At 41.4% G+C, this 25,941-nt stretch overlaps 2 protein-coding genes and 1 long non-coding RNA gene across 4 annotated transcripts in view; 2 read left to right on the top strand and 1 right to left on the bottom strand.

Annotated features, from left to right (window-relative positions):
• Positions 1-5,969: 5,969 nt before the first annotated feature.
• LOC144476572 (uncharacterized) lies at positions 5,970-9,526 on the top strand. Its single transcript, XM_078193680.1, is given in 8 exon segments — positions 5,970-5,978; positions 6,832-6,856; positions 8,238-8,374; positions 8,376-8,508; positions 8,511-8,543; positions 8,546-8,694; positions 8,897-9,037; positions 9,479-9,526. Coding segments are annotated over 8 exon segments (675 nt in total).
• Positions 9,527-10,604: 1,078 nt separating this feature from the next.
• On the bottom strand, positions 10,605-13,903 carry LOC144475736 (uncharacterized). The gene is made up of 3 exons (XR_013494917.1): positions 12,150-13,903; positions 11,887-12,081; positions 10,605-11,173 (listed from the first exon to the last, which is right to left on the bottom strand). It is a non-coding gene; the product is annotated as an uncharacterized LOC144475736 (long non-coding RNA).
• Positions 13,904-15,541: 1,638 nt separating this feature from the next.
• LOC144475732 (uncharacterized) overlaps positions 15,542-25,941 on the top strand; it is a 53,820-nt gene continuing 43,420 nt past the window's right edge. For both annotated transcript variants that reach the window (XM_078191934.1, XM_078191933.1), the window contains exons 1-2: positions 15,542-16,357; positions 21,781-22,224. In XM_078191934.1, coding sequence (XP_078048060.1) covers positions 22,058-22,224 — 167 coding nt within the window. In that variant the 5' untranslated portion in view covers positions 15,542-16,357; positions 21,781-22,057. The remainder of the gene's footprint in view (positions 16,358-21,780; positions 22,225-25,941) is intronic.

Genomic DNA, 25,941 nt, shown 5'->3' with positions numbered 1-25,941 from the left:
GAATTGATTCGCAGTTTGATCGTAACACCTACGGCAACGTTGTACGAGGGTTCTCGGATGTGAATTGCTCAATCAAGATCGTGCTTATATAATTTTTCGCCGAACGAAACGCTCGGAACCTTGCTCCTTGTTTTCACATTTTTACGCAAAAATTATTGTTCACCTGCCGAACGCTACAAGTAACCGACGTACCTTACAAGAACAAGAACATTGAACTTGTTTGAAATTTTCGACATTTATATTGTAATGTATACTCGAACGAATAAATTATTACAGTTCCATTAATTTTAATAGCAGGTATAGTGTTAATAAAAGTTCATGCGAGACTACAATTTCTGAACGCTTGCGACGATGCTTTACGCGTTTACACGTGTCTGTACAAGACGTGAGAAGGTTTATCAATTTTTTGAAGGTACCTTTTAGCTGTAACTAAGGTACAAATGATATTGTCTAGTACTTAAACGTAGATAACTTTGAAGACCTGGAGATGTAACAAGAAATTGCTCGAAGACAACTATTGCGAAATATCGGAAGTGGCAATGCCCAAGGAGCGTACAGTTCTCAAAGGGTTAATTGAGCATAGTAACTTTTCAGGTGACCAAGCTCCATGGGAGTGGAACGAGGAAAACCCAGTTTTATGCCTTGCACTTACCACTCTATCTACATCTACATGTTATACCAGTTAATTTATAAATATGTAATCGCGCATCTATGACCCTCCGAGTGCGATATTACATTAAATGCTTTCCGCCGATACGTTATCGCACATATTTTCATGCAACTCCGTGGCGAGGGGAGCGGGGAGGCGAGGAATTCGATCATCGCAGAAAAATAAATGTTATGTAACAAACTTGATTGGCGATGTTTATAATAACGTGCGCATTGAGCTCGCATTGTTACAGTAGCGTTACAGTATTTCTATTAAATAGTAAACATACCGTATCGTATCTGTATTTCCGAATCAATGATCGACCGCGACGACTCGAAGCACGGCCATGTGGAACCGCCATTACATAAACCACTGTTATCAGGCCAATATGCGTCGTTATTTAAACCGGACGATCACACTTCTTATTAAAATTGCGTGCACAATTACTCGCCCGCATATAAAAACATATTATCGCGGAATGAGCAGGATACGAAACACGAGTGCTATTATCTACTGATTAATAAAAATCCCATGATACGCGAATAATGATTTCATTTATTTTTTTTTTTCGGCGTGCGATTAATTTTCCTTTGATTTATTTTGAGAACGTTCGCTACAACGGTAAAATAAATCCAGGGTCTTTGTGTCAGATTAGTCCTCGCGAACCTCGTGCTACCGTCGATATTGTATAAACAGTGACGCAACGTTTGCTGCATCCACCGTGATAGTAGTTTTTAAAGAGAGAAAATAAGTACACCACCGATTTGTGGGATTTGACAGTCGAAAGGCGAAGAACGTACGATTTAAAACGGAGATTTTTACCGTAGCGTGTTTCGTTTCGGAGGAGCGCAGCGCCGCGAAACATTCACGCAACTCGAGTCCACGTACACGTACCAACACGTACCTATTCCGCACTGATCGTGGCCTACTCGGAACCCGAGTCTTCATTATGCTCTCCGTCTCCAATCGTGTGTGACAAATTATTCCTGCGTCACATCCGTTTCTGGTTCGGGAAAAATATTAGCCGAGAGCCGGCTTCGAGGGCCGCGCAGTTAACAACCGGCCAGCGGATCCTCGTGCGTCCGCGACGAAAACGAGCGTTTGAAACGCGAAACTAAAATCCTCTCATCGCCGATTCATTACCGATTCACGAACAAATTCTGCGCAAAATATTCGCAATCGACGAACTACTACATTTTAGATTCATTTGCGAAGACGGTCGAGAACGCGAGGAACCGAAGCTAAAAGAAATTGCGCTTTCATGGCCAAAACTGCGCGGGGACTGGGCGAAGGATGACGAAGGTCAGACAGGACACGGTATGCAAATCAGCGAACGGAGAACAGTGACGTCAATTAGCTTGTGCAAATCCGTTTCGTAGCAACCGTTTTCCACGAGGCGAAAGGAAAAAAAAATCTGATTTTCGCGTAGGCTCTGATGAAAATTCTCATGGTAACGTTGCTCGGCTAAGGGGCACCGCGATCAACGTAAAAATAGGTGCAACGGGTAGGCGAGGATAGGAAAAAAAGAGTATCATCCTTGCGTGTCGGTGGTCGGAGGGGCTGAGGTCGCGAAGAGTCGAGGAGTAACGCGGCCGAGGAACGAGCCCAGGTATACACGATGCGGCGTGTATAAGTCAGCAGTCAGGATATTTCGTCATTTCCTGCTTCTCACGCGATACAATCTAAATTAACTATGTTCGCTTGGCTAGGCCTCCTCCCTCGCAGAGGCTCGCATCTCTCAAGAAAATTTCTTATTTCCTAGCGAGGAGGGCATACGGACTGCCGTGAAACGACGCTGGGATCCCTCTTGACGCGACTGCCAACCCAGGATGAACATCGCGATCATCGTTACGACGATGCCGATCGTAAAAAACCGGCCGAAGAGGAGCTCGCCCGTTGACGCGCTGTGCGCGACCATGATTCGATGGAAACTATAGTTCGTTTAAACGAATACGTTTGGCCGGAACACGAACTTTGTACGAATCCGCTGCGCGTGTTCGTTTCATTTTGACGTCTGTTCCTCGGTAGGAGCCGTTTCGCACGAGGATACGCGTTCAACGCGAGAAAAAGTATCGCGATACTGTACCCGTCGTCCGAACGCTCCCATTGAATTACGTGTACGACCGGTATTCATCATATGCGCGTCGCGATACGAGTATCTATACGTGAAACGAGATTAAGCAGTTAATTAGTTAAAAATTCGGCAAAGGGATAAGAAAGGAATTCGAGCGAGAAAACGGTTTTCTAGATAAGGGAAACGCTTCAACTTCTGTATCTGATGATACGCTGCAGTAACTAATGACGTAGCGGTGTGAATACTGATAAACGTTAATATAACTGGCGGAAGATGTCGCCAACGATCGGAAGACGAATTTTAACAATGGTGGCAGACAGAAATCTACTGGTAGATACTCTGCGTCGCTTTAATCGGCCTTTAGTGCTACTGTTCTCTTTGCCGACTTTCTAATTAGTTCTCTAATGGTTCAATACCTTGATATTCGTTGATTAAAATCGAAGTTTGAGTATACACAATTTTAATTAACGCAATGTACTCGCATCTAGTCATATTACTAATTACATAGTAAACTAGTCCCTTTAACATAAAAAAATTCAATTAATTCATTAAGTTTTAAAAAAGGTATTGCATTTTAAAAGGTGCCTGAGGTTTTTAAATACTCATTTATTTTTATATATTTTATTTTCATATATTTTAATTGAAGGAACATTTAATTTATCTGTTGTCAATATTCGATTGCTTTAGTTACTAATATAAATTTTTTTACTTTTGTAAGAATGTAATAAAAACAAAGTAATATTAATTCGTTAGTGTAGAAGTGAAGAAATCGTAAGGCAAGAGGTCGCGCGAAAGTTCGTGCGCGGTGTATAGTTTAAGAAATGTTCAGGTAACGAATTTTCTACGAAAAATTTACAGATCGGTTTAAGGAGAGCGAAGACCTGGTCGGCTTTCGCAAACGACCGCTTGCATAATCAATTTACTTGGAAAATCCACCATCGACGTTCCCGCGACCGGAAGAGGCTCTCTAAGGTGCTCGACGTGTCGGTTGAAAAAGGAAATCATGAAAAGAACGTTCGCCTCGAAACTTTAGTCGGTCATTCGCTACATCGGGTGTGACATGCGAGAAACCTCGCAGATCTAATTTGTCGCGTTTCTCTTCACGGAGAGGTTGCGTTACGGTTTGAAGGTACGGGCGTCGGAGGAAGTAGGGCGTAAAATACCGTGAACTTTGAACCGCTCGCTTTTCAAGAGAGATGGACTGAAGAAAACTGCTTTCTTAAGGAATGACAACTGCGGAGTTACTAAAATTCTTACACCGGTTGTGTTGCATACAAAAATACTAGTTTATTATTAACAATGAATATATCGATAACGATGTATTTTAATTTCTTTCGACTTCTAATTTTAAGCAGTGATTTTTTATAGATTTTACTATGAAGATGTCACGCATTTTAACGATAGCATTTCAGCAGTTTATATTTACATACAATTATTTTAAAGACTTGCTGGAACATGGTAATACATAAATTAAAATAGATTAAACAATAATTAAAATAAGTCGGCCAACGAAAGTCTCCTCGTCATGAACGAATAAAATCTCTACCTTAATTATGAAGCACTAATAATCATTGAGACCTGAGAACGTATTTTTATGCAGCTACGACAGGTGTAGAATTTTAATATGCAGGGAAATATATAAATGAATGAAATCGAATAACATTTCTATTTTCCTTTTACAATGAGGAAACTCCTTGTTGTCGAGGGAAACTTCTTGCGAATTTTAATTTTTGTAAAACGATGTACGAAGATGAAAATAATCAGCATCAATACAATATTAATAATTATGGAGTGTCCGATAGAACATGATTTTAATAATAACAACGATGGACTTCAATTGCGCATAATTCTTCTCTCGAAGCGATCGTACAATGAAAGAAATTGTACGCTCTGTAGCTTACAGTCCTTGTCATTTCACAAATTCCGTGATGACTCAATGAAAATTAGTAAACGGTCCCGCGTTTTGGGAGTGGACTGCGACCGTTCCTTCGAGTCACGGTTTCGTCCTAACAGCACTGATTACGGACATATTGGCGGCGTCATTTAGCAAGTCAAGATATTACGTCATCGATTAAACTGCCCCGTGAGATACACATCGGTTGCCATGCTTTCTGGCTCGTCACGCTTGTAGCCCCGCTTTTATTCCATTATCGCTGTTCTTACGTGTGAACGTAAACGGACTTCGATTAAATTAATATTACTTGCGATGTACGTACTGCGTTTTGTAAATTGAATCGGATAATGAGTAATTCGAAGACCATGAAATTGACTGTTAAACTGAGGAAACACGCGCGCGCAGACGTACATGACGAAACACGAATCGTGTTGCGTGAAGCGTGTTCCCTACCCGCGAGCTGTGGATCCATTTAAATCCTTACGTATCAATTTTCTTTCGCATCCAGATGAACATTGATCGTTATGATACTTCATTCTAACTAACACACAGTCAATAGTTTAGCCAGCCTTCTTCATCGACGATATAATGTCTCGCAAATGAATTTCGCACATAGACACGAGGCTCGCGAGATATCCCGCCCATGGTGTTGCACAACCTACATCCTTATGGCGAGATATCTCGTCTATGGCGTTGCATAAACGACATTGTTGTACCGGGATATCTCGTCCGCTGTCGCTGAAGGGTTAAATGCGGCTAGCTATATCCGTTCCTCGCTTTTCACTCTGCATTTTCCGAAGAAACGAGTTGAGACAGCAAGAACTTCTTTTACTGCAGCAGAGAGAGAATAAAATTATTAAAGCTACAATTTAGTACACAAGCGATTAGAATAAATACATAAAACGGTTCCAGCAAATTCTGCAATGAGCATTTTAGATGAAAAGAATTGGTACATCAGCCGAGAAGCGGACATCTCTCAGTGGCAGTTAAAAGTTCGAAAAATGGCGGACCGATAGATGGATACCACAGGACACGGTGGAACGCGCTTAGCTATTCTCTCGCCGAAAATGCAAACAAGGAATCATCAACGGGCTTATAGAATTACGATTAGTATCTTCGACATGCACGAAGATTGCATTCACGTTCTATCTGATAAACCCGCGGTGGTTTCAAGACAGCCCGTGGAAAGAAGGTACTGGCCGCACGATCAAATCGCCATTTCCTTAAGTATTTAAGATCAGGAAGTACCTGAGCGAACTTCAAAGAACCTGCAAGGCGAACAGAAGAAAGGAGATGATATCGTGGCGCGCGGAAATGTTATGGCGTGCAAGGAACACGCGAAGAAGGTGTAAATGACCATGGTGAGCAAATGCACATGGTCGAAGAAGAGCACCGATACCAGTGTTCTTTTGCATGGGGATCACCGTCCCCGTGCCTTACGCTCGAATGGCTGCTAGCCTTCGACTAGCTTTCCCCCATCAACGACGAATTTAACAAAGTGATCTGTTTGCGAACCGTATTGTACACGGCTGTACGTGAAAACGATAAAATGAACATTGGGGATACAGATTGGTACGTTGGAATCGTTGTCGGTACGCTAATTTTCGTCGGTCATGGTTAGTGCAGAAATTTGTCTTCCATTTAGATAATAAGTATCTTCTTTCCGTGTAATTTACTGTGTAACACCTTCCGTCTTCGTGCCTTCGATACTTTACGAGATAATTAGCTGTATCACTTAACTGCCGACAGTCCGCATGTATTACTTAGTTGGTAGTGAAAAATGAACTGCTTTCGAAGGCTCGTTAACGTATAATTTCCAAAGCACGAGGTACCTTGGCTATGGTAATGTTTACTTGTTCACTGATGCTCTTAATGGGATCGTCTCCATTCAATTTAATGAAATGATACGTACACTAATCGTTCAGAAATCGGTAATCAACCGCATCGATGATTCGATGTGTCTTACTCGAGCTTCGCAGATGTTTTGACTATGCCATTGGTGGGTCATCCGGAAAGCGTTTACCTGCTCCTCTCGATTGTCATTCAACTCGTCGACATATTAGGCAAATAAATCACTCGGCTGTGTCTTATCAGCATCACATTCGTGCGGGGAATATAATTGACCCTTTTTTACAGTTCGTTTGATTATCGCACGATCGTGAATCTATTACTTTGGAATACAATGCCAGCGCACTAGAGATACCGCGTTAACAGACAAAGCCGGAATACGTTGTCTCCGGCAAATATTCATAAAAAAATTCGCACGAGAGAGTCATGTCAACAAGACGATGATCGTCGTCAGCAAAGCATTCTTCGGTACTTCGATGCGCAAGTGACAAGTAGCAGAATTCGAATTCTGCAACTCATTTGAACTTACTATTCCTGCACTATGGTTTCTATCCCAGCTTCGTGATTAGCATCCCTTCATTCTTAATAATTTCCCATATTAAACGAGACAACTTACTGTTCGTCTTTATTTACTTCCATTTGTAGATTTTGATAATAGAAGAATTAATGTTCATTTCAAGGCTAACGCGTTGTTATAATGGATGGAGGTAATTATAATAATAAATTACTACTTAGAAATTATTAACGAGAAATTACTAGTACAATATTACTAATAAAACGTTATTAATAAGAAAGTGGCTAGGAATACTATAACTTCCATTCGATAAGAGATGCTACCAGAAATAGTATTCACACAAGACGAATCATTTGCGCCAAAAAAGGTTACTCGAACAGCGTCGCGCCATTGTCAGAATATATCTTGTTTCAATTTCACTATTGAATGCATTCGAGTGCAGCTTGGATTCCTACTTCTATCGTGACGTCTGAAACCGTTTCCGAGATTGTTGTTCCATGCATCGGCATCGCAGAATAATCTTCCACTGCTCGAATCCCGTTGCTATCGGACTATCAGAGTTCACTCTCTATTGTCTGGGATAAGGCTTCTAAAAACAATTCGCATTCATGTCTTCATCGAATCCACTTCGAATTTTCTAGCGAGATCCTCTTAGCGTAACGGAGCGTCGTAACACCTGAGCATCGAACGCATCAAATTTATTTTTTCGCGGGATAATGTACAAATCGATCCTTACGAGTTTTCGAGAAAATGAATGTTGCAACAGTTGACTAGGTCTAAAACGATCAGATCAGACATTGTTGTTCATTTTTATTTTGGTTTTTCATTTAAGTTTTTCTAGCAAATTTTCTAAATTTTCTCTCCTTAAATAATTTTCCAAGTCATGAACAGATTTAATAATGCAGCAATGATTTTGCAACTTTTAAATCATTTCAGGTTAAATTAAATTCAGACTAAATTTAAATCATTTTGGTTAAATCATTTTGCAATGATTTAACCAACTTTAGTGATACGCAAATCAAATTAACTTCTACGTCCAAAATCTTCGACTAATCCGGACACCGATCTCAGTTACACCGAAAACGCGTTTCCCGGCAGAACCATTGATTCTGACAGTATCAGCCCGCCCTCGAACGTTTCCTCGCGTTGTAAGGACAAATTAGAAATAGTGCTTTCCCATTGGACCGTGGTAGCTGGTTAACACCGGTCGTCCTATGCAGCTATGCACGCGTACGGTTCGATACGGTGCAACGTAGAGACGGCGCAATCGGCCGTGCAAGTGGCGTTTCAAACAAATTAACGGCTGATATCTTGCCGGTGTTCTGTTCCTATCTCCTAGCTCCACCTCCCGGCCGCGGCGGTGCAGGCCGGTTCAGAGGAGCGAGCCGGAGATCCAGCCACTGCGGCGCGCCGAGGGAGATCATTTTTGCCACGTATTTGCAAACTGAATAATAAATACGCAAATATACGCGAAGAGGCCGCGTTCCGCCCTCACGCAGCTCGCGCTTGCCGCGGATTGGTCGCACCGGCAGCGAGGGGACGGCGATATTCGCTCGCCGTCTCTCCGTTCTCGTGGACCTACTTTGTACACGCAGACCTGCACGATGCGCCGTGCACGTGCAAGCGAGCGTGCACGCTAGGAGGGAGGCAGCGTGTGCGCGAGAATGCACGCCACTCGCTGTACCATATCCCTCTCTCGCGGTGGGCTCCTCTCGGTCTTATCTCCCGCTCTCTCTCCCTCGGCGCGCACGTATCTCCCCATCTGTCTCTCTCCGTCCGCGCAACCGTATTTCCCTCCTCGTCCAAAACACCTGTCTTTTTCATTCGCAAAAGAGAATCTTCCCTCCCCTCCACACGGTTCACCTTTCCCCCCTGGCTACCTACCGTCCTTTTCCTACCTTTCACTTTTCAATTCAGTCCTCCCGCTTCAGCTCGCTGATTTTCCACCATCCCTCTGATACACGCTTCACCATCCCGCGAAACTTCGCCGGCTTTCTCTCTCTCCCTCTCTCTTTCTCTCTCTCTCTCTTTCTCTTTCTTTCTCTCTTTCTCCTTTTCGTCTCTCTCCCACTCTCTTTCTCTCTTTGCCGTCTTACACCGACCAATCGCGCCGGCACATATTCGCGTTCATTCCGACCGATTCTACACACGCTCTAAGCACCTCGCTTTGGTTCGCTTGTCCTTGCTGTTTACGGATACGGGCTACCGTGTCTCTCGAAAATATCAATGGTGTCACTGCTGGATGCTTTGGTCCCCGACACGCGGTCGTCCGTCATTAACACCTCGCCGCGGCTTACCTTGCTCAAGATAAAGATCTTCTCTGGTACAATTTCGATTCTAACTGTTTCTTAGAAGGAAACGAAAATTAATGTTTTACTTGTACGCTTATTAGATATTGACGCGAGAATATAATTCTGTTCCGTGTTTAAAGCATGCGATAACAGAGGTTCAAGGGAGGATTCATTTTGTTTGGTGAAGGAAAACGATTTTCTCTTACAGAATCTCTTGTTGTTCTTTGTCGAAGTGCCTCTGAACTTCGAACTTTAGAAACGTTTCCCTCTTAGCAATGTTTCCGCAGCTTTACAATATTTTTATTCGAAGCGTGTTATTTAACTTCGCCTGATGTTATAGGTACACTATACAATTGCTTAAATTGCTTTAAAGTCAACGTAAAGTGCGTTGAGTTACTATTTCGTATATTAATCATGTCCAGAGTAAACGCAAGATTCAATTGTGTGAATGATTTTCATTTCATTCGTAGGTTACATATACGGAATACAGATATGGAAATAAAACTTCTAACAATTGATTAGCACTTGACAAAGTACACGCTTATTGGTAGTGATTCGCGACAAATTAGTGTTTCAATTGTTCTATCATGCAAAGTTTTATAGATGCACATATACAAATGTGGACATCCATTCTTTTCAGAAGACTCCGATAAATCGTTCTATATTTAACCATCCTGTATTCATTTCAAATAGAAATATACAAATGCACGAAGCTATTCTTCTCGTGAGACTTTCGTAGATCATACAGCATTTAATTTGTGCGATTCTATTGTTACTTATGAAAGAAAGTGAATCAGCGTACGTTTCGGATTTAATTTTTATCAGAAAGATTGCATAAATGCAGAAGTGAATATATTCGACGTGGTACACTACGAGAAACGTTAACTTTCTTAACCCTGAACCTATCGAGTCCTAAAAATGATTAACGTGTGTTCTTTTGTACGATTGAGATTTTATCTATTTAAATCTCCCGTCATTTTTATTATAACATATAGTTGGATTAAGAGATTCATTCAATTATTTTGTACAAAAGAATCTTGATAATGTCAGAAAATCTAAATAAACGAAATGTAAAATTGTTTATGTTGACCGGCTCCGTAGATTCATTTTTAAAAACCTAAATGCAGTAATTGTCACAGAATAACTTGACCACTCAAAGATATCATACAAACAATAAGTCACTGCAATCTTTTCGAAGGATAAAAAAACAACCAATAAATTATTCATATAGAACCGTAAAAAGTACGCTTTCCAATTCCCAGCTTTATTCAAGCGCGCCTTAGCATCCACTACCTTGTAATTTTGCAACTATGCAAATCTCCTAACCAAACGCTTTTTTGCAGTTTTTGCAAGCTTAAAGCACTTTAATGTAACACACTCTGCCGTCACAGATAGATACATCCTAGATAGATCACACAATTATCCCCGAGCAATAAATCAGAAATCTTGAAACGCGTCGACCTTGAAGTTTCAGGCATTACGAACGGGGAACATTTTTCATTGTCCGACAACACTTTCTTCGTGTCGACGAGAACAACTCCATCTCTATCGGAAAGAATAGAAGAGCCGAGTATGCAACTGTCCCTTGCTGCCCCCTTGGCTTAATGTGTACTCTTTTAAGCATGTATTCAGCGACTATGGTCATTCTTACGTTAGCGATTCTGTATCACGTTAGACGGGCGCACACGTGCATGCATTCAATATGCATACGAAAACAGTTACGGGGGTTTTAGATTGTCAATCGGGTAACGACGAGACTCCCTTCCGTCCGATTATGCTTGATATTCCCACCAGCTGGTTTCATGATCGCTAAAGCGGAACTGGATCAACTTTTCTCGACCCTTGCGCCACCCTTTCTTTCACCGCTACGTTGATTAGCAGGTATTCTTTCTTGTCGAAATTACTGCAATTGCAAAGATACATTTAAGAGGAATTGAATGAATAAATTTAACAATAAATTTGTTACATTGGACACATACAGTGAAAGATCGATTTTATCCAAACTGAGTAAAGTAACATAAATGTTGAGATTATAAAATAATTACTTAGTTACGGTAAATGGTTTTGTACATGGTTTGTCTTACATTGAGCTGACTGCGCGTTAGACGTATTTGAATAACAGAGAATTATAATATTAGAGAATTGGATAATCGAGGTTCTACTATATAATAATAAAAATCGTTAAAACTCTAAATAAATTAATGCTCGTTATTGTTACGAAATAATATAAAATAGCTGCTATAAGGATTCCATAAGCTAAATATTAAACCTGTCATGTCGATCAAAATAACCAGGTTTATGTGTTTTATTTTTAAATTATTGAAATTGTGAAGACTTTTCCTTGAGTTTAAATTGTGATAAAAATAGTGGAAGGACTAAATAAATTATATCTTATCACTTATATAAAGCAATTTTCGCTATGCACTTATAGAACTCGGTAGGTTTAATGCCTATAATTTTCCTGACACAACATCATTTTTGTTCCTTCCATGTCTTCAATTACGATCATCTACTTTCAAGTCGTTTGACTTAGATGTAATAAATAACATTCATATCTAGTGGATCATGCATGAAATTTTCATCACGAGTTCGATTAGTATATACATAACAATTTACCACATTGTTGCATTTCCAACGGCTGGTCTACGCTACCGTGTCTCTCTTCTTTTCATCAACGATTGATGCAGTTGCAAAGATGAAATCTCCGTCATTCACAATCATTAGCTTGAAACAAGGTGCCCTTTAGATCCAACAAACTTTTCATTTACTGGAACATGTAAGAACCTGCGGCAAAAACTCCGGGTTGATTTCCTGCGAACAGAGGTTTCCCATTTGGTCATCATTTCCAAAAAGAATGAAACATCGATGACGTTACGTACCGATGAACCATCGTTCCCGAGTGACGTCGCGTCCTTCTGAAAAGAAGAAAAATCGGGATTCGCCGGTTCCGCGGCACCGTGTTTAATTGAATTATAATTCCCCGTTGCTGTCATGCGTTTCGTGTTTCCCGATAATTATCGCGCTCGTCGAGCTTGTCCTTACTTTCGTGGAATACAGTTGCCCGTAACGAACCGTTCAGTGTTAACAAAGCGTTAAAGAGAGGCAGGTGTGTGCGCATTAACGTAAGGTACGCGCGCGGACCATGCATCGCGTAATTACCGGGTTTATTGGAATAACAATATCAGGCTAAATCGCGCAATTACTCGGACGGTAGCCGGGAGTAGATTGAAGTTCGATGCCGTAGCGGCAAGCGAGAGGCTCGATCGCGGAGGAAATCGTAATTCGTGGCTTATTGTCACGTCGTTCTTCCTTTCCGTGATATTGGAGAGGCTGTGCGGCTCGTATATTGCAAGCCGAGACGGTGCGGCCCCGTCACGGCGCAGCGTCTATAATCTGTGCGAGCTTTTTTTTCACGCGGTCGTGTGATGACACCCACGTGGTCTCCTAGAATCGCATCGCGCGATTCGCATAAAAGCCACCACCAATCTATGCAAACCTTTCTCCTCTCATGTGTGTTAATCAATCTGCTTCCTACGCTTTCAATTATGTAACGCAGCATTACGGCCCTGCGGAAATTCAAAAACGACAATCCCGACTGCCTGGTGCGTACGCGCTAGGCCTCTTAGACCTCCTTTATATCGGACCGGCTCTCGTTGTTAGCCAACCAGCCTTTGCGGGCACTTCTCCTGCCGAGAACGAATACAAATTCGCCGTCTTTAGCCGTCTGTTCTCGATATTAATTATATTCTCTATATTAACTATGACACATTTATGCGATTTAGTAGTCGTTCTGCCGAGTGTTGCGCGTGTCCCAAGAAATGGACTTGCTTGTCTCACGTTTATTAAGTTTACGTATTTATTATAATTATCTATTTATTTATACGGCACAAGATAAATATATATATGTATATATATATTATTTATTATTACTTATGAATATGTAACTCCCGTAAAACGGGTCAATCGAAGTAAATCTCTATGAATACTGTTAGATTCTAGGGACCAGAGTTGACCTCGTAAAACGAGATGCAGCATTAAAATTTACAAGCGAAGTAACGCTGGGATTCTTAGTTGTAGCATGAACAACCTTATACAGAACACATAGATCCGCGTGATCTATTACAATTACGTGATTTAGTAAATCCGTTTCCTTAAGTAAAGTATAATATATCTATACAGCAAACAACTCGAGAATAAAATTTATTTTCTCTCGTAATAATTAGGATTCCCCTATTCTATATTTCTCGTATCTTTTACCAGAAGCACACAAAATCCGCAGCCGTTGCTATTCATAGATTTCACACGAAAAAGGGGTACATCTTCTGTGCTTTATCAATTTTATGGAAACTACGAGCGTGATGCTAATCTAAGTATGTCTGACCATGTTTAAAGATCTCGAAAGCGTTAGTTACAGTATAAACGTAATATTTAGTAGAACTATTACAGTGGATGGAAAGCAGAATCTTCTATGCAGGGGTTCGAAGCCGTGTATTTGATCTACGAAAGCACGTCGCGAACTTTACGCAGCGCTACGCCGATAATGCATCTCTTATTACTTGAGAAAAGGATCATTCAGCAATTCTCCTGGGCTCATTATAAAACGCGAAGCCTCGACTTTCACAATCCTTAGTCGATTTTTTGTCGAAGATGTTTTTTACATTATGCAGCGGTGAGAAAGTACAGATAGTTTTCCGTTTCGAAAGTTTCACTAAAACGTCTCAACGAGCATTATAAAATTCAATCATTATTCTAATTATCGACGATTTTAAATCTATTTCTATAGTCTATAATTTCCTTAGTTTTTCTGACTGAGAGATAGTCATTTTGTCTAGCTTGAATAATTATTTGCAATAACATAAAATTTGCATACGCCAGCTAAGTTTCTTGGTCACGGGGAACCGTACTCTTTTTATCTTAATCCCTTAGGGCAACTTTTAAACAAGCCTTTACGCGATTGTCAAAAGAAAATTTTGTCCTTGCGTACAAAATTAAAGACAGTTTCGAATATAACACTAAATTCCTCATAAATATATCCTTACAATTACAAAACCAAATATTAATGATGTTCACATGGCTTCAAACCATTTACGTTAATTTATTATATCCTTGACACACCAAAGTACAAGCGTTGACACATCGAATGGCACGTATTATCAACACTAATTTTTAATTAGCTTCTGAAAGTCATTTTTACTATGTCATATTCGATCGAACTAACTGTTACCAAAAATTTTAGGATACAAAAGAGTAAAACTGGTAGTTTCTTTTTGGTAATAAAGTTCGGCAATTGGCGCGTTAAGGGATTAACGCGATAGCTGGCGTTTGGGGATGAAGCCGCCGAAGGTAAACCGTCGAGAACAGATTTAGTTTGCATAAAGACCTATAATTTAGGCGCAACAGGGCGTTAGGGCAATACCACAAGAACCTAAAGTGTTTGAAAAATGGATGTTTTCATTTTGAGAAAGGTATGTAACCCCTCGAAGCAGTAGCATAGACGTGCCGCCTATGCATGGGCGTATCCACATGCGGCCTGAGCTGGTGCGAGCGAAACGGAGACGAGACAGAGCGAAACAGTGCAACTGCTGGCTGCAGCGGTCGAGGAAGGGAGACAGAGGGATTGCGAACGAGAGAGAGAGAGCGCGAGCGAAAGAGAGAGAGAGAGAGAGAGAGAGAGAGAGAGAGAAGAAGGGAGAGGGGGAAGAGATTGAGAAAGATAGATTGACAAAGAGAAGGAGACGGGGATAGAATGTAACACAACGTTCATAGGAGATAGTAACAGGCGGCAGATAGAGAAGGGACGATAGGGTATGCGAATAAATGTGACAGAGCACGAGGCCTCGAGCGCCGGTGCTTGTAAATCCGTGCACACGTACACCAGCGATACGATGGTGTAGAACAGGTCGCGATACCGCGGCGCGGCGCGGCTTGGCGCGATCGCAGCATAATCGTAGAAAGGCCTTGCCTTGCGTTGCCGCCGCCACTGGGCTGGGCTGATGGTTCGGCCCAGGCCGAATCGAGTCGAGCAGCGTCGAGGGGAGTCGAGTCGAGTCGAGTTGAGTCGAGTCGAGTCGAGTCGAGTCGCAAGTCACCTCCGCTCACCTTACGACGCGGTCGACTTCAGTCCGCGCTCGAGTCGTGCACCACGGAACACGCGAGAGAGAGAGAGTCCGAGCCCAGCCGAGCCGAGTCCGAGCCGGCTGCCGCGCGAGATCGAGTTGGACACACGCGCCCGACCAGCACGCTGATCTACGCTAGATCGCCGCGCGCGCTCCCGAGCCGATGAGTTTCACCTGAACAGAGATCTAGATCAGAATCCGTCGGGGCGACAGTTCTTCGCCGACGCGGTGACCCGTCCTTGCGAAAACGGGCAAGGACACGCGTGAAAAACGTGGACCGAAAGCCCCCCCTCCCCCGCGACGAGGTACACGCGCATATCGGACCGCGAGGTGTCGGGGCCCCTCCCCCCTCCGAACAGAACGGATTCGAAATCATCGATCCCGACGTATTATGTCACAGGAGCGCGCGAGCGACGGCCGTCGATGTCGGCGCAACAACGGTGAAACAGGCGAACGTTGTCGTCGTTTGACATTTCCAGCGGCGTGGAGCGGGTAACGTGTGGACCCCAGTATCGTATACCTCGTGCACGCGTACGAACGATCCAGTGTTATGCTCCGTAGCTCGCGCTGCTCGCCAGCAACGTGGTCGGGGGCGTAATCGGTAAACGTGCGACACGCGCGACACACACTTTTCTTCGCCGCTCTGTGCAGCAACTGTGCAACCGTACACCGTTCCTGGGTGATCCAGCGCGCGGATCCGCGGCGATTAATGCACGAGCCGAGACGCGCACGGGCCGCGCGCGGCCGATTGGTCTCGCGGCCGTTGATTACGAGCACCGATTGCTTCGCGGAACCGTGAGAGATTGCTGGTGTTCGATAGCCGAAGGACAACGTAGTCGTGGGTGCCTCAAGCTTAGTCAGTGGAGTTTAAAGGACTCGTGAAAAACTCGAACGAACTGCGAACGGACCTGGGTCAACCGACCGAGAATTGCGGTTGCATCTGCCACGGGATGCTCCGGAGAAATTGAAAGGTAAATACCGAGTATTCGAGATTCGGCCGTCGTCGAAGTGAATGGGTTTTCGCGACGGGTCTCGCGACCTATGGGTAAGAAACGACGTTCTCCGGGGTCCCGGCCTGTCTACCCCGTGAGTTTCATTTTTCTCACCTTTCGGTCGCATTGCGATCGCGATCTAGCCGCGCGATCCAGCTTTCCACGACGACGCGGACCCGCGTGTCTGTCGGGTCCGCGTCGTCGTCGTCGTCAACGTCATCGCGATCGCGATCCTCGCCGTGATCGTCATTGTGCTCCGATCCATAGCCGCGCCGCGCCGCGCCGCCCCGATTATGAAGTTACGCCCGCGGAGGATCGATCGTGACTTCGGGCTATGAAATCGGTAATGAGCTGTAAATCTCCGGGGCGAGTACGCCTCGACGCGTGAGTCACACCGAGGGCACTGAGGATACCGTCGATACGTACGCCACCATCCGAGAACTGTATTCTTTTTCCTTACGGTAGGAAATCGAAGGAAAGGATAATAAGCAAGAAATACACTCTCTCTCAGCCGCCGGCCGGTTTCGTTGTTGCGCCGCGCGTGGGTGGATGCGAGAGACAGAGAGAGAGAGAGAGAGAGAGGGAGACGCGGGGGAGACAGACGAACACTGAGAGAGACCGGGACGGAGAGAGAGAAAGAAGGAGAGCGAGAGAGAGAGAGAGAGAGAGAAAGAGGCGGCGGGGGGAGAGGAGGGAGGGAACAAGGCAGCGCGCGATCCGACTCGATTTTTCGAAAATCCACCGTGAAACCTTCGTTAATGGCGATCTCAGGCTCGATAACCGAGTTCATGCATCGATCGATCGCTGGCGAGATACCCGAACGATTTCGATCGTCCTGTTCCCTGTGTCGAAAATCGAACCGTCCGCGCGCGCACACACACGCCCGGAACTTTTGCTTCCGAGCGACCGTTATATCTAGGAAGCTAACCACGCTGCATAACTACTGGTTAGCTACCTTTTGCAACGATAATTTTATCGTTATTGTTGCTAACGCGTTGCTATCGACCAAGTTTGACCTGGCGCCGGGACGATTAGCAGCCAGTCTTCCTCGCAAAATTCCTCGTTATTTAGGTTTAGGTGATAGCTGTCCAATGTCTTCTAGCTTCACCGTTAAAATCAGTTTACTCGATCGACTTATCCAGATGCTGTATTCAGAATTTGTCGATAAGGTCGCATCAGTTTTCTGATCGCTCTCCGAGAAACTTGGAACAATGAATGGTTAAAAGAGAACTAGTCCTTTGTTACGCCTTGCGTCAATATCAAATACATCATTGATTGTTAAATATTAATTTAAATTATTTCAAGTTAACGTTTACATCACTGATTCGCACATAGTAACCAGAGAAATTTTTATCTCCGTGCAAGAATCTATGTGTCATAACGCAAATGTGTAATTATACGATGAACATGCATTGTTGCAAAAATATGCAGCTCGTTCGAACAACTCGTTGCTCTGCTGCAAAATTTGTAACTAATTGCAATCAGAAGAAAGACGTAATTCGCTTGTAGCTAATCGCAATCAGGAAAAGGACACAATTTGCTCCGATTGCATTTTATTCGTAAATCATCCGAACATTTGACAGTGGTTCTGGAAGCATTATACGTATAAGCGTGGTCATGAGCGTATTATCATTAGTTGAGGCGTGTATTAAATTCAAAAAGTTTTCTTATCGCGCACAACATTGATTTACATGCTTATGTATATTATTAGTTACACTTTCGTAAGGATATTCCACGATCCTCTATTATCTTGCAATAGTGGAATAGCGCGAACTTGTGACATTTGAATGGCTAACTTTGTGATCTTATTAATTCAGCAAAGTGGAATTTCTCCACACCCGTATATCGTTGGAACTTCTGACAGTTTGTTTCTGTGTACGTGGTAGACGTAATGTTTCATAAAAATGTGCACTGAAGCATCCGCCGACTAGAATGTTATCGAACAATCTGACAAACTTTGAATATTAATGTAAGGGTTTCCACAGATAAATGATCATGAGTAGCCTGAGGATTGTATGCATTTATGATAAAATTGAGGAGCTGAAATTGGAGCTGAAAGTGATAAATTAAAAATGATCAACTGGTCAAGATAATTAGAAAAAGAATTCATGTTTATTTAATTTTGCATAAAGATCTGCGGTTTAATCGTTAGCGATCCCAACGATTACGTTTCTATTTTATCCAGTAGCAAAAGTTTAATTCCTCATGACTTTATTATTTTATACCAAGAATTAAACAACGGTTCTTTATGCGAAATGTCGATTGAAATAAATAGAAGTTGAATAAAAATATATTTTCTGTATTTTTACTATCTTTGACTGTCTTCATTGTTCCGTGTTCCATCGGTTCAGCTTTCACATTAAATTCATAAAGACCGCTATCTAATAACAATAAAACATAACGGTGGTTTATCTAGAATTAGACAAACGCGCCTCTTTTTATTTGGATAGACCCCTATACGAATTATCGTATCGAACTTGAAGGCACATAACTTTCTCATTGACTTCGTCCACGTACCTTTCGAGCGTGCGACGGAACGCGTCTACTTAATGCTGCTAGTTACACGTAGGTGTAGTTACATTTATTTCCTCCACTCGTAAGACCCTTGAATCCGACCTGGCCTCTCGAATCACAGTATTATCGGCTAGATGATTACAGCGGCACACGACGACGAGGTTGTCCGGTCGCCGATTAATATGACGAGTGTATGTTACGATGTCGCGAGCTTGAATTTATTCCGCGCCGATAAAGTTTATAATACTGGCGGCCATCTCGATCCTCGGATTTTTCGAATTATAATGGTGATGGACGAGAACGCTTCTCGATATTCTGCTAAGAACAAGATCCACAAATCTTTCATTGAACGCAGCCGTATAGCTGCATTTAAACTATTCCGTGGCAACTTTGTTTTACGCTATGTTCAACCTCTTTCTTCAACACTAGGTTCACCGTCGAAATAACAAGATCCAATTTAATTTAAAACCATGTAGATCGTTTTAAGAATTTTTTAAGAATCTAATCAATATATTTGTTACTTACGACAAAGATTATAGCAAAAGTATAAAGAACAAATCTAATTTATATTTGTCACTACCATCATTATTATTTTCACTTTATCATTTCTTCTATGCTATATTTCTCTATTTTTCTTTCTCTTTATTGTTTGTAAATCTTCTTACACATTTCAGGAGTTTTCCCCATCAATTCTATATCAGTCAATATTATTACTATTATAAAAATCAATGCTTTTAAATCTTGACTAACATAATATCAATATAAACTCTGATCCTTTCATTACATTACATACCTGGCAACTAATAATTTAAATTACTTCTACAAAATTAAGATCTAGAACGTTATTAATGAAAGGAAATTTCAAATTAGGAAAGTCTTTGGAAAAGGACTGGTGTCTTTTTTAAATAAAAATGATATCCAATTCCGACGATGTTCATTATACCAATGACGATCGAGTGGCTAAGTCTCCGTTGACAAGTAAAATACCGAATCTGTTACAGTTTCAAGAGCAGTATTCTCTGAATCCTGTTTCCACATTTAGCCGATGGTTTCGCGCAACAACAAGCGTACGCCGCGTACGTTCTATACGTGCTGCGAACGGGGGTCTCTCGATCGCGGCATGGCATAACGCAATAATAATCATAATGCCAGATCGATACGCGATATTCGTTGCATCGTGCGGTGTATGTCATTACGAAGATGGAGACACCAAAGCACATGGAATGTTATAGACTCGCGTAACGATGGTGCGCTGAAAAATCCGCTGAAATTGTCGATTTACGGCACCGCTTCGTACATCGTTCCCCTCTTTTACCCCTAATGATTCTTTATCTGCGACGACATCGATGATTTCACGGTGATACACATCTTCGACGCGGCCCGATGACTTAGATCCGGGATGATAGCCGGTATTATAATATGCAAACGGTCTAACAAGCGCGGAATTAAATCCGCGCGCGACTCGTTGATATATACTGCTACGTAAAATCGGAAAATTGTAAATCAACGCCGTCCGACTTTCTAACGTTGCCGCGAGCCGTTCTCATTTACTTCAATGTTTTTGTAAGCTCGATCATCGTAATTGGCAGGCATTCGACGTCGATTATCTGAACTTCGAATGAAGGATCTCCTGCAAAAAAAGATGAAGGCAGAACAAGCCGCGGGAGATCTCTGTGCAGCGGGGATCGCCTACGAAATTTTGCAAGGAGTTGTTTCGCGATCTCTTAGATCGCGGAAAGATCAATACTGCCACGTGAACGCTTTGGAATAATGCGACTAGCTCGGTTTCAATTCGTACGGCTCGCTCGATAATTTTGTATCGGTCTGTACACTTATTATGGTAAAATGTTTCAAGAAATGCGTTTTTACTATAATTATTCAATAGTTGGTAGATAATATATGCTAACAAAATAAGGTATACTCCCGGACAGTTTAGAACGCTTTTGCAACAGCTGCGTTACTATTTTCATCGTTGACGTTTTACTGTTTTAATTATTGCTGTTTCACTTCTTTATCGCTAAAAAATATAAAATAAGAGATGAGTTTTCGTTTACCAGAAAATTGAATTTGGAAATTTCGTTGGCTTGCGTTGCAGTAGTATTTTCCGGAAGTAGAATTGTCAGATCGTGATCAGACATGTCAGCCATTTTAGAAACGTATATATGACAAATTCTAAAATTTTACTTGCGCTATTACGATGCAGAACAAATGAAAATAAATAACGTACGCTCATAAAATTAACTAAATTGGACGTTGATTTTGTCGCATCTGTAGGTTTCTACAGATCATTATGTAAATTGTGATGAGACCGTTTTGTATGTGCTATGTAAGAGTAGCACAAATTAAATGCTGAGGTTGTAGCTTCAACAACTAATTTACTAACAATTAAACTTATGCTGTATTATCGGTAATTATTAAATCACGAATAATAAATTTAACGATCTTAAGAACAAACTATAGTTTAATTGTTCAATTATTTAATGAGATATCGTACACATTGCTTCAAAATAAACGTGATTCCAAAATGCCCTTCCACTCCGAATTTAACCCCAAGGCCCTTAAGATATTAAGGGTAATTTCGTATCCATCGAGGTATATTCATATGTATTGTTAAATGATACGCTTGGCTACCTATTAATGCAATAATAAAATATGAAAAATTGATAAAAGAGCACTGTTACACTGTTAAGGACGTTTGCCAACATTATCTCAAGCATGTTAGAGTTGCCAACAACGGCTGCATCGTCTGCATTACAAACGTTTCACATTTTGTTCCCAAGTCCTCAAACTATCGTTTGAGCCAAAATATTCGATCATTCGATAATTTTGCAGCACACCGTCCCCGTAATGCATCTTGCCTACTAAAATGGCGTTCCGCTTTGTTCCAGTATTCCGGGGTCCTGACGTTCGCGACGAGGAAGGCAAGCATCAGTGACTAGAAGAGTTGAAGTGCAATGTTTCGTATTTCGATTTGGCGAACGGACAATAATTGTGCGTGTGTCGTTCGTTCCTGCGATCTCGATTAGCGACTCGCCTAAGGTCGAACATATAGGGAAAGTGAAATTGTAAAAAAGAAAAACCGCCAGACGAGGGCCAAGAAGAGGGAGTGTCACAACACGTGTGAAATGGATGGTACGCCAAAGAAAAGCGAAGCAGTGTTAATATATGGATGCCCATGGGTGGAACTTGGCCGAAATGTGCCAACGCTACCATCACGCTGTACAGCCAGCTCAAAATTCGTCCCCAGCTAGGGACCCCTCTGCTGCCATCGTGCAAGGCTTGTCAACGGCTTCGCACATCGAGCAGGCTAGCCCATCGTATTCCCATTACACGTGAGTATAACGTTTAGAATTTTTAACGCTACGACATAATTTCGTGTAACTCGAAACTCAATTTTGATCACAACGTGAGAAACAAAGCAGAGCCTGTTACAATGTACAGGGTGCAAGGAGATGCAGGGGCAATTGCTGTAATTAATCTTGTCTTTTCTGATCTTATGCTACGATATAAGTTTTTGATTAATTTTTATCGTCTACGGCAGTCAACGTGTTGAACTAGGTCTTTCTAAAATTTTCTCTGTAAGGAGATACGTTTACGAAATACTTGCATCGTACAGCGATCGAATACTACTCTTCCTCTATTTTTATCGAATTTATAAATAGTCTTTCTTAGAAAATAATTGAATAAAATTGAAGCACATATTGCAATAAAATTAGCGAAATTTCTGTGCACTCTTGTAATTCTTATAAAGCAACATGTGTCAGACATTTTTAGCGCTCTGTATGTCTAGTATTAACACTTAATTGTACCAGACAAGACCTCCCGTTAATTTCATTTTTCCAAAGTACTCCCTTGCAATTTCGAATGAATAAATAAATGAGAAATGATGTTCCTAGAATTTCATTGATCTTCGACTTTGCTGACACGATTACAGTTCCATGCATCGTGTCACGCGATTTGGATAATTTTTTATTAGAGCACACGCGAAATAACACAATGAATGGAAACGTATAAAACGACGATCAGAGGTACAATGGAGCAATGAGAACAGAGAATAATTGAGAATGGATTAAGTGGACATTTGAACCGAGCAGTTTCCGCAGAACACCAAGGGCTCGTAAAGCGAACGTGTTAATACACGACGATCATGATACATTTTATCAACAAAATATTCGTGAAATTATAAATATACATACATATATATATATATATATATATATATATATATATATATATATATATATATATATATTAATAACGATACAGTGAATTAGGGATAAGTATACGATTCCTCAGTCAGGCCTCTGTAATCCTGTTATTAGCACGACGATTAGGGGAAGATGATCCTCGGGCAAATTGCAGGGGCGTATACCGCGGTGTTTGGTTAACGTAATCGCCAATCACTATCGTTGATCCGCGCAAGTCTACGAGCAGGATCGAGGATGCGTTCGTTCGAAACCCTCGGGATCCTCGGCATTTCGCTTCATCGAGAATTTTCTCGTTGATGTATCCTTTCAGCTTACTCGGATCCCCATGTCCTCCAGACATTCGTGAGGAGAATCGATTAAATTGCAGTTTACGCTCGAATTCAATATTTCACTATTATTACGTTGAATTGACGTATCCGAACGGGAGAAAAGTTTCTTCTTTAAACCTTTTAGCGTCGACCAAGCTAAACATCCTCGTAGGCTGCGCGATTTTACTGGAACATTTACCATTTTCTTATCACCATCTTATACACTTTTGGTCTGTTTATTCACTTATGCATTCATTTATTCACGAGAAAGACTCCTTGGTACGGCAAGAAGGTTATTAAGTTAAAGTAATTATTATACAACGTATTTATCTCAAAAATCGTGCGTATGATGAAGAGTAGAAACGCGATATTGAAACTCTATGAGCTATAGCTATTCAGTATATGAGTTTCCACGTTGTATTACAGAGAATTGAAATCAAATAACGATCATGAGAAAATTCGTCCACGAAATGACGTCAGGACCTAGGTTAATAAAAACGGTATTGTCCGTGTGAAATAGTCGACTGTTCTTTGTATTTTTGTCTTAGCATTTAATATTTTTCAAATAATGAATTTATCATTGTTAATGGAAGATATATTTGCTAACGAAACTAGAACACTTCGTCACGAAAATAATGCAACGAATTCATCTTTCGACCACGGATAACGTATAGTTACAGTGTATGCAAGAAAATCCCTATTTTTCGTGAATTAATAATATCAATTTGCATATATATGTCAGGCTCATTAAAACGCAAATCCGATTCGACGTAAATTATGAAGTTGCGTTTCTTAAGCATGGAATTGACTTTTAAAGTATGTGGTATGCATATGAATCCAGAAATCTGAAATTCATTCTGACCCCCCCCCACCGGCAGCAGATCTAGCGTTAATGGCTAACGATGCATCGACCTAGTAAGGAAAGGAAGAGGCAGAGATTGACTTTTCAACTGTTGATGGCGTATCCTGGCGACGAAAATCATCTTCATTAAAATTGTTACGGTCGGTTCCATTCGTTGCTCGCGGCCGTCGCATGGATCACGAACCATGTCACGATACTCACGTGTCCCGGCGAGTAACTCTTGTAGCCTTGATTCAAAGTGTCAAGAAATGATGTATATTTTCATCGTATTACCATCCACACTTGACGCAATTCACTGGCCACAGATCTTTTTTCGCGACGTGGCTTGTCTTGTAAATTCCACCGAAACGGCGCACGCTGTTATTATTATTATTATTATTAGCTTGCGATCATTATCGCAAATAGACTGCGATTATTGCAACTAGACTAATTTTATTACGCCTTCACAATAAAACTGAGTAGCCAGAATTTATAATGGTGGACGGATTAACGCCGAGTCTACCGACCACTGTGCAGCTTCGTAAAATTTACAAGACTCGAATTAATAAATTTATTCTAACGCTTCTTACAAAAGACTGATTTCAATGATTTTAAAAGAATCTTAGGTTATCAATGTATCAGTTCCATTTCATTGAAGTTATTAACACGAGAAAGGAATTTTCTGTTTCTTCGAATCCCTACAAACAACTTGTATTTTGCAAGAATGTTCATTCTCCAATTATAACGAACAGAGAACTCGAATGATCATGATAGGAGTTTCGCAAGTTTTTCAGCCAATGATAGAGTGCTTAGTAAATTCGATTCTAGCGCTGTCTATTTCGCCATGTGAAATGGTATTGCTTGAATAATTCACCGACAAATATCGTTTCGTTTGCATATTTATTCATTCCCGTTTTTTTCCTGGCGAAACGCGAAGATATAGTTTTCACGGTCAGCGGAATTAACAATCGTCGCGCCAGGAGAATTGAAAGTCTCGATCACCCAGGTGCGCCGAGACTATCGAAAGTGCCCTTTTGTAGTTATAAATCGACGTTTTATACCGATTTGCGCAACGGCCAACCGTAAACTGTTTTATTGGCAACAAACTTCCACTTCGGTCGTTAAAACCCCGTGCACCCGTTACTCCGTTGACGAACCAATAGGATATTTTGACAACCGCGATTCAAGATGGCAAGCGATCGATAACGACGGTAGCGGACCGATGAAAAACAAGATACCGATAAAATTCGTTAGAACGCGAGCAAAAACTCATAGAGTACAAAATAAAAATAAGAGATCGCAATTGTCCTGTTTTTCAGATTCACTATTTTCTAGGTTTAGATTTTTCCTGCCAGTAATTCTCACAAGATCTGCTTTAAGAAATTGAAATTACCAAAAGTTAAAGTAGTAAAATATTGAAGTAATCAAACGAAACATAAGTAACTAACCTAACGTCGAGTCTTGCCGACGATAAATAAATGAAAAGTGGAAGCGCTAAGACAGTTCGTGTCATCGGTTTAAAAATACATGTATCTGCTGCACGTTTTCACGATGTACGTTTATATCTCGAGAAATAATGAAAGGAAAAATGTTTAATCATCAATTGAGATAATTTCCTAGTTATCTCCGGCTTAATTGCGTTCTAGTCTTTCAAAAAATATCAACGGAAGATTATGGAAAAACTGACGAGAG

Source organism: Augochlora pura, chromosome 10 (assembly GCF_028453695.1).
Source record: "Augochlora pura isolate Apur16 chromosome 10, APUR_v2.2.1, whole genome shotgun sequence".
NCBI lineage: Eukaryota > Metazoa > Arthropoda > Insecta > Hymenoptera > Halictidae > Augochlora > Augochlora pura.
The sequence above is the reverse complement of the archived record's forward strand: the minus strand, read 5'-3'. Positions and strand labels throughout refer to the sequence as shown.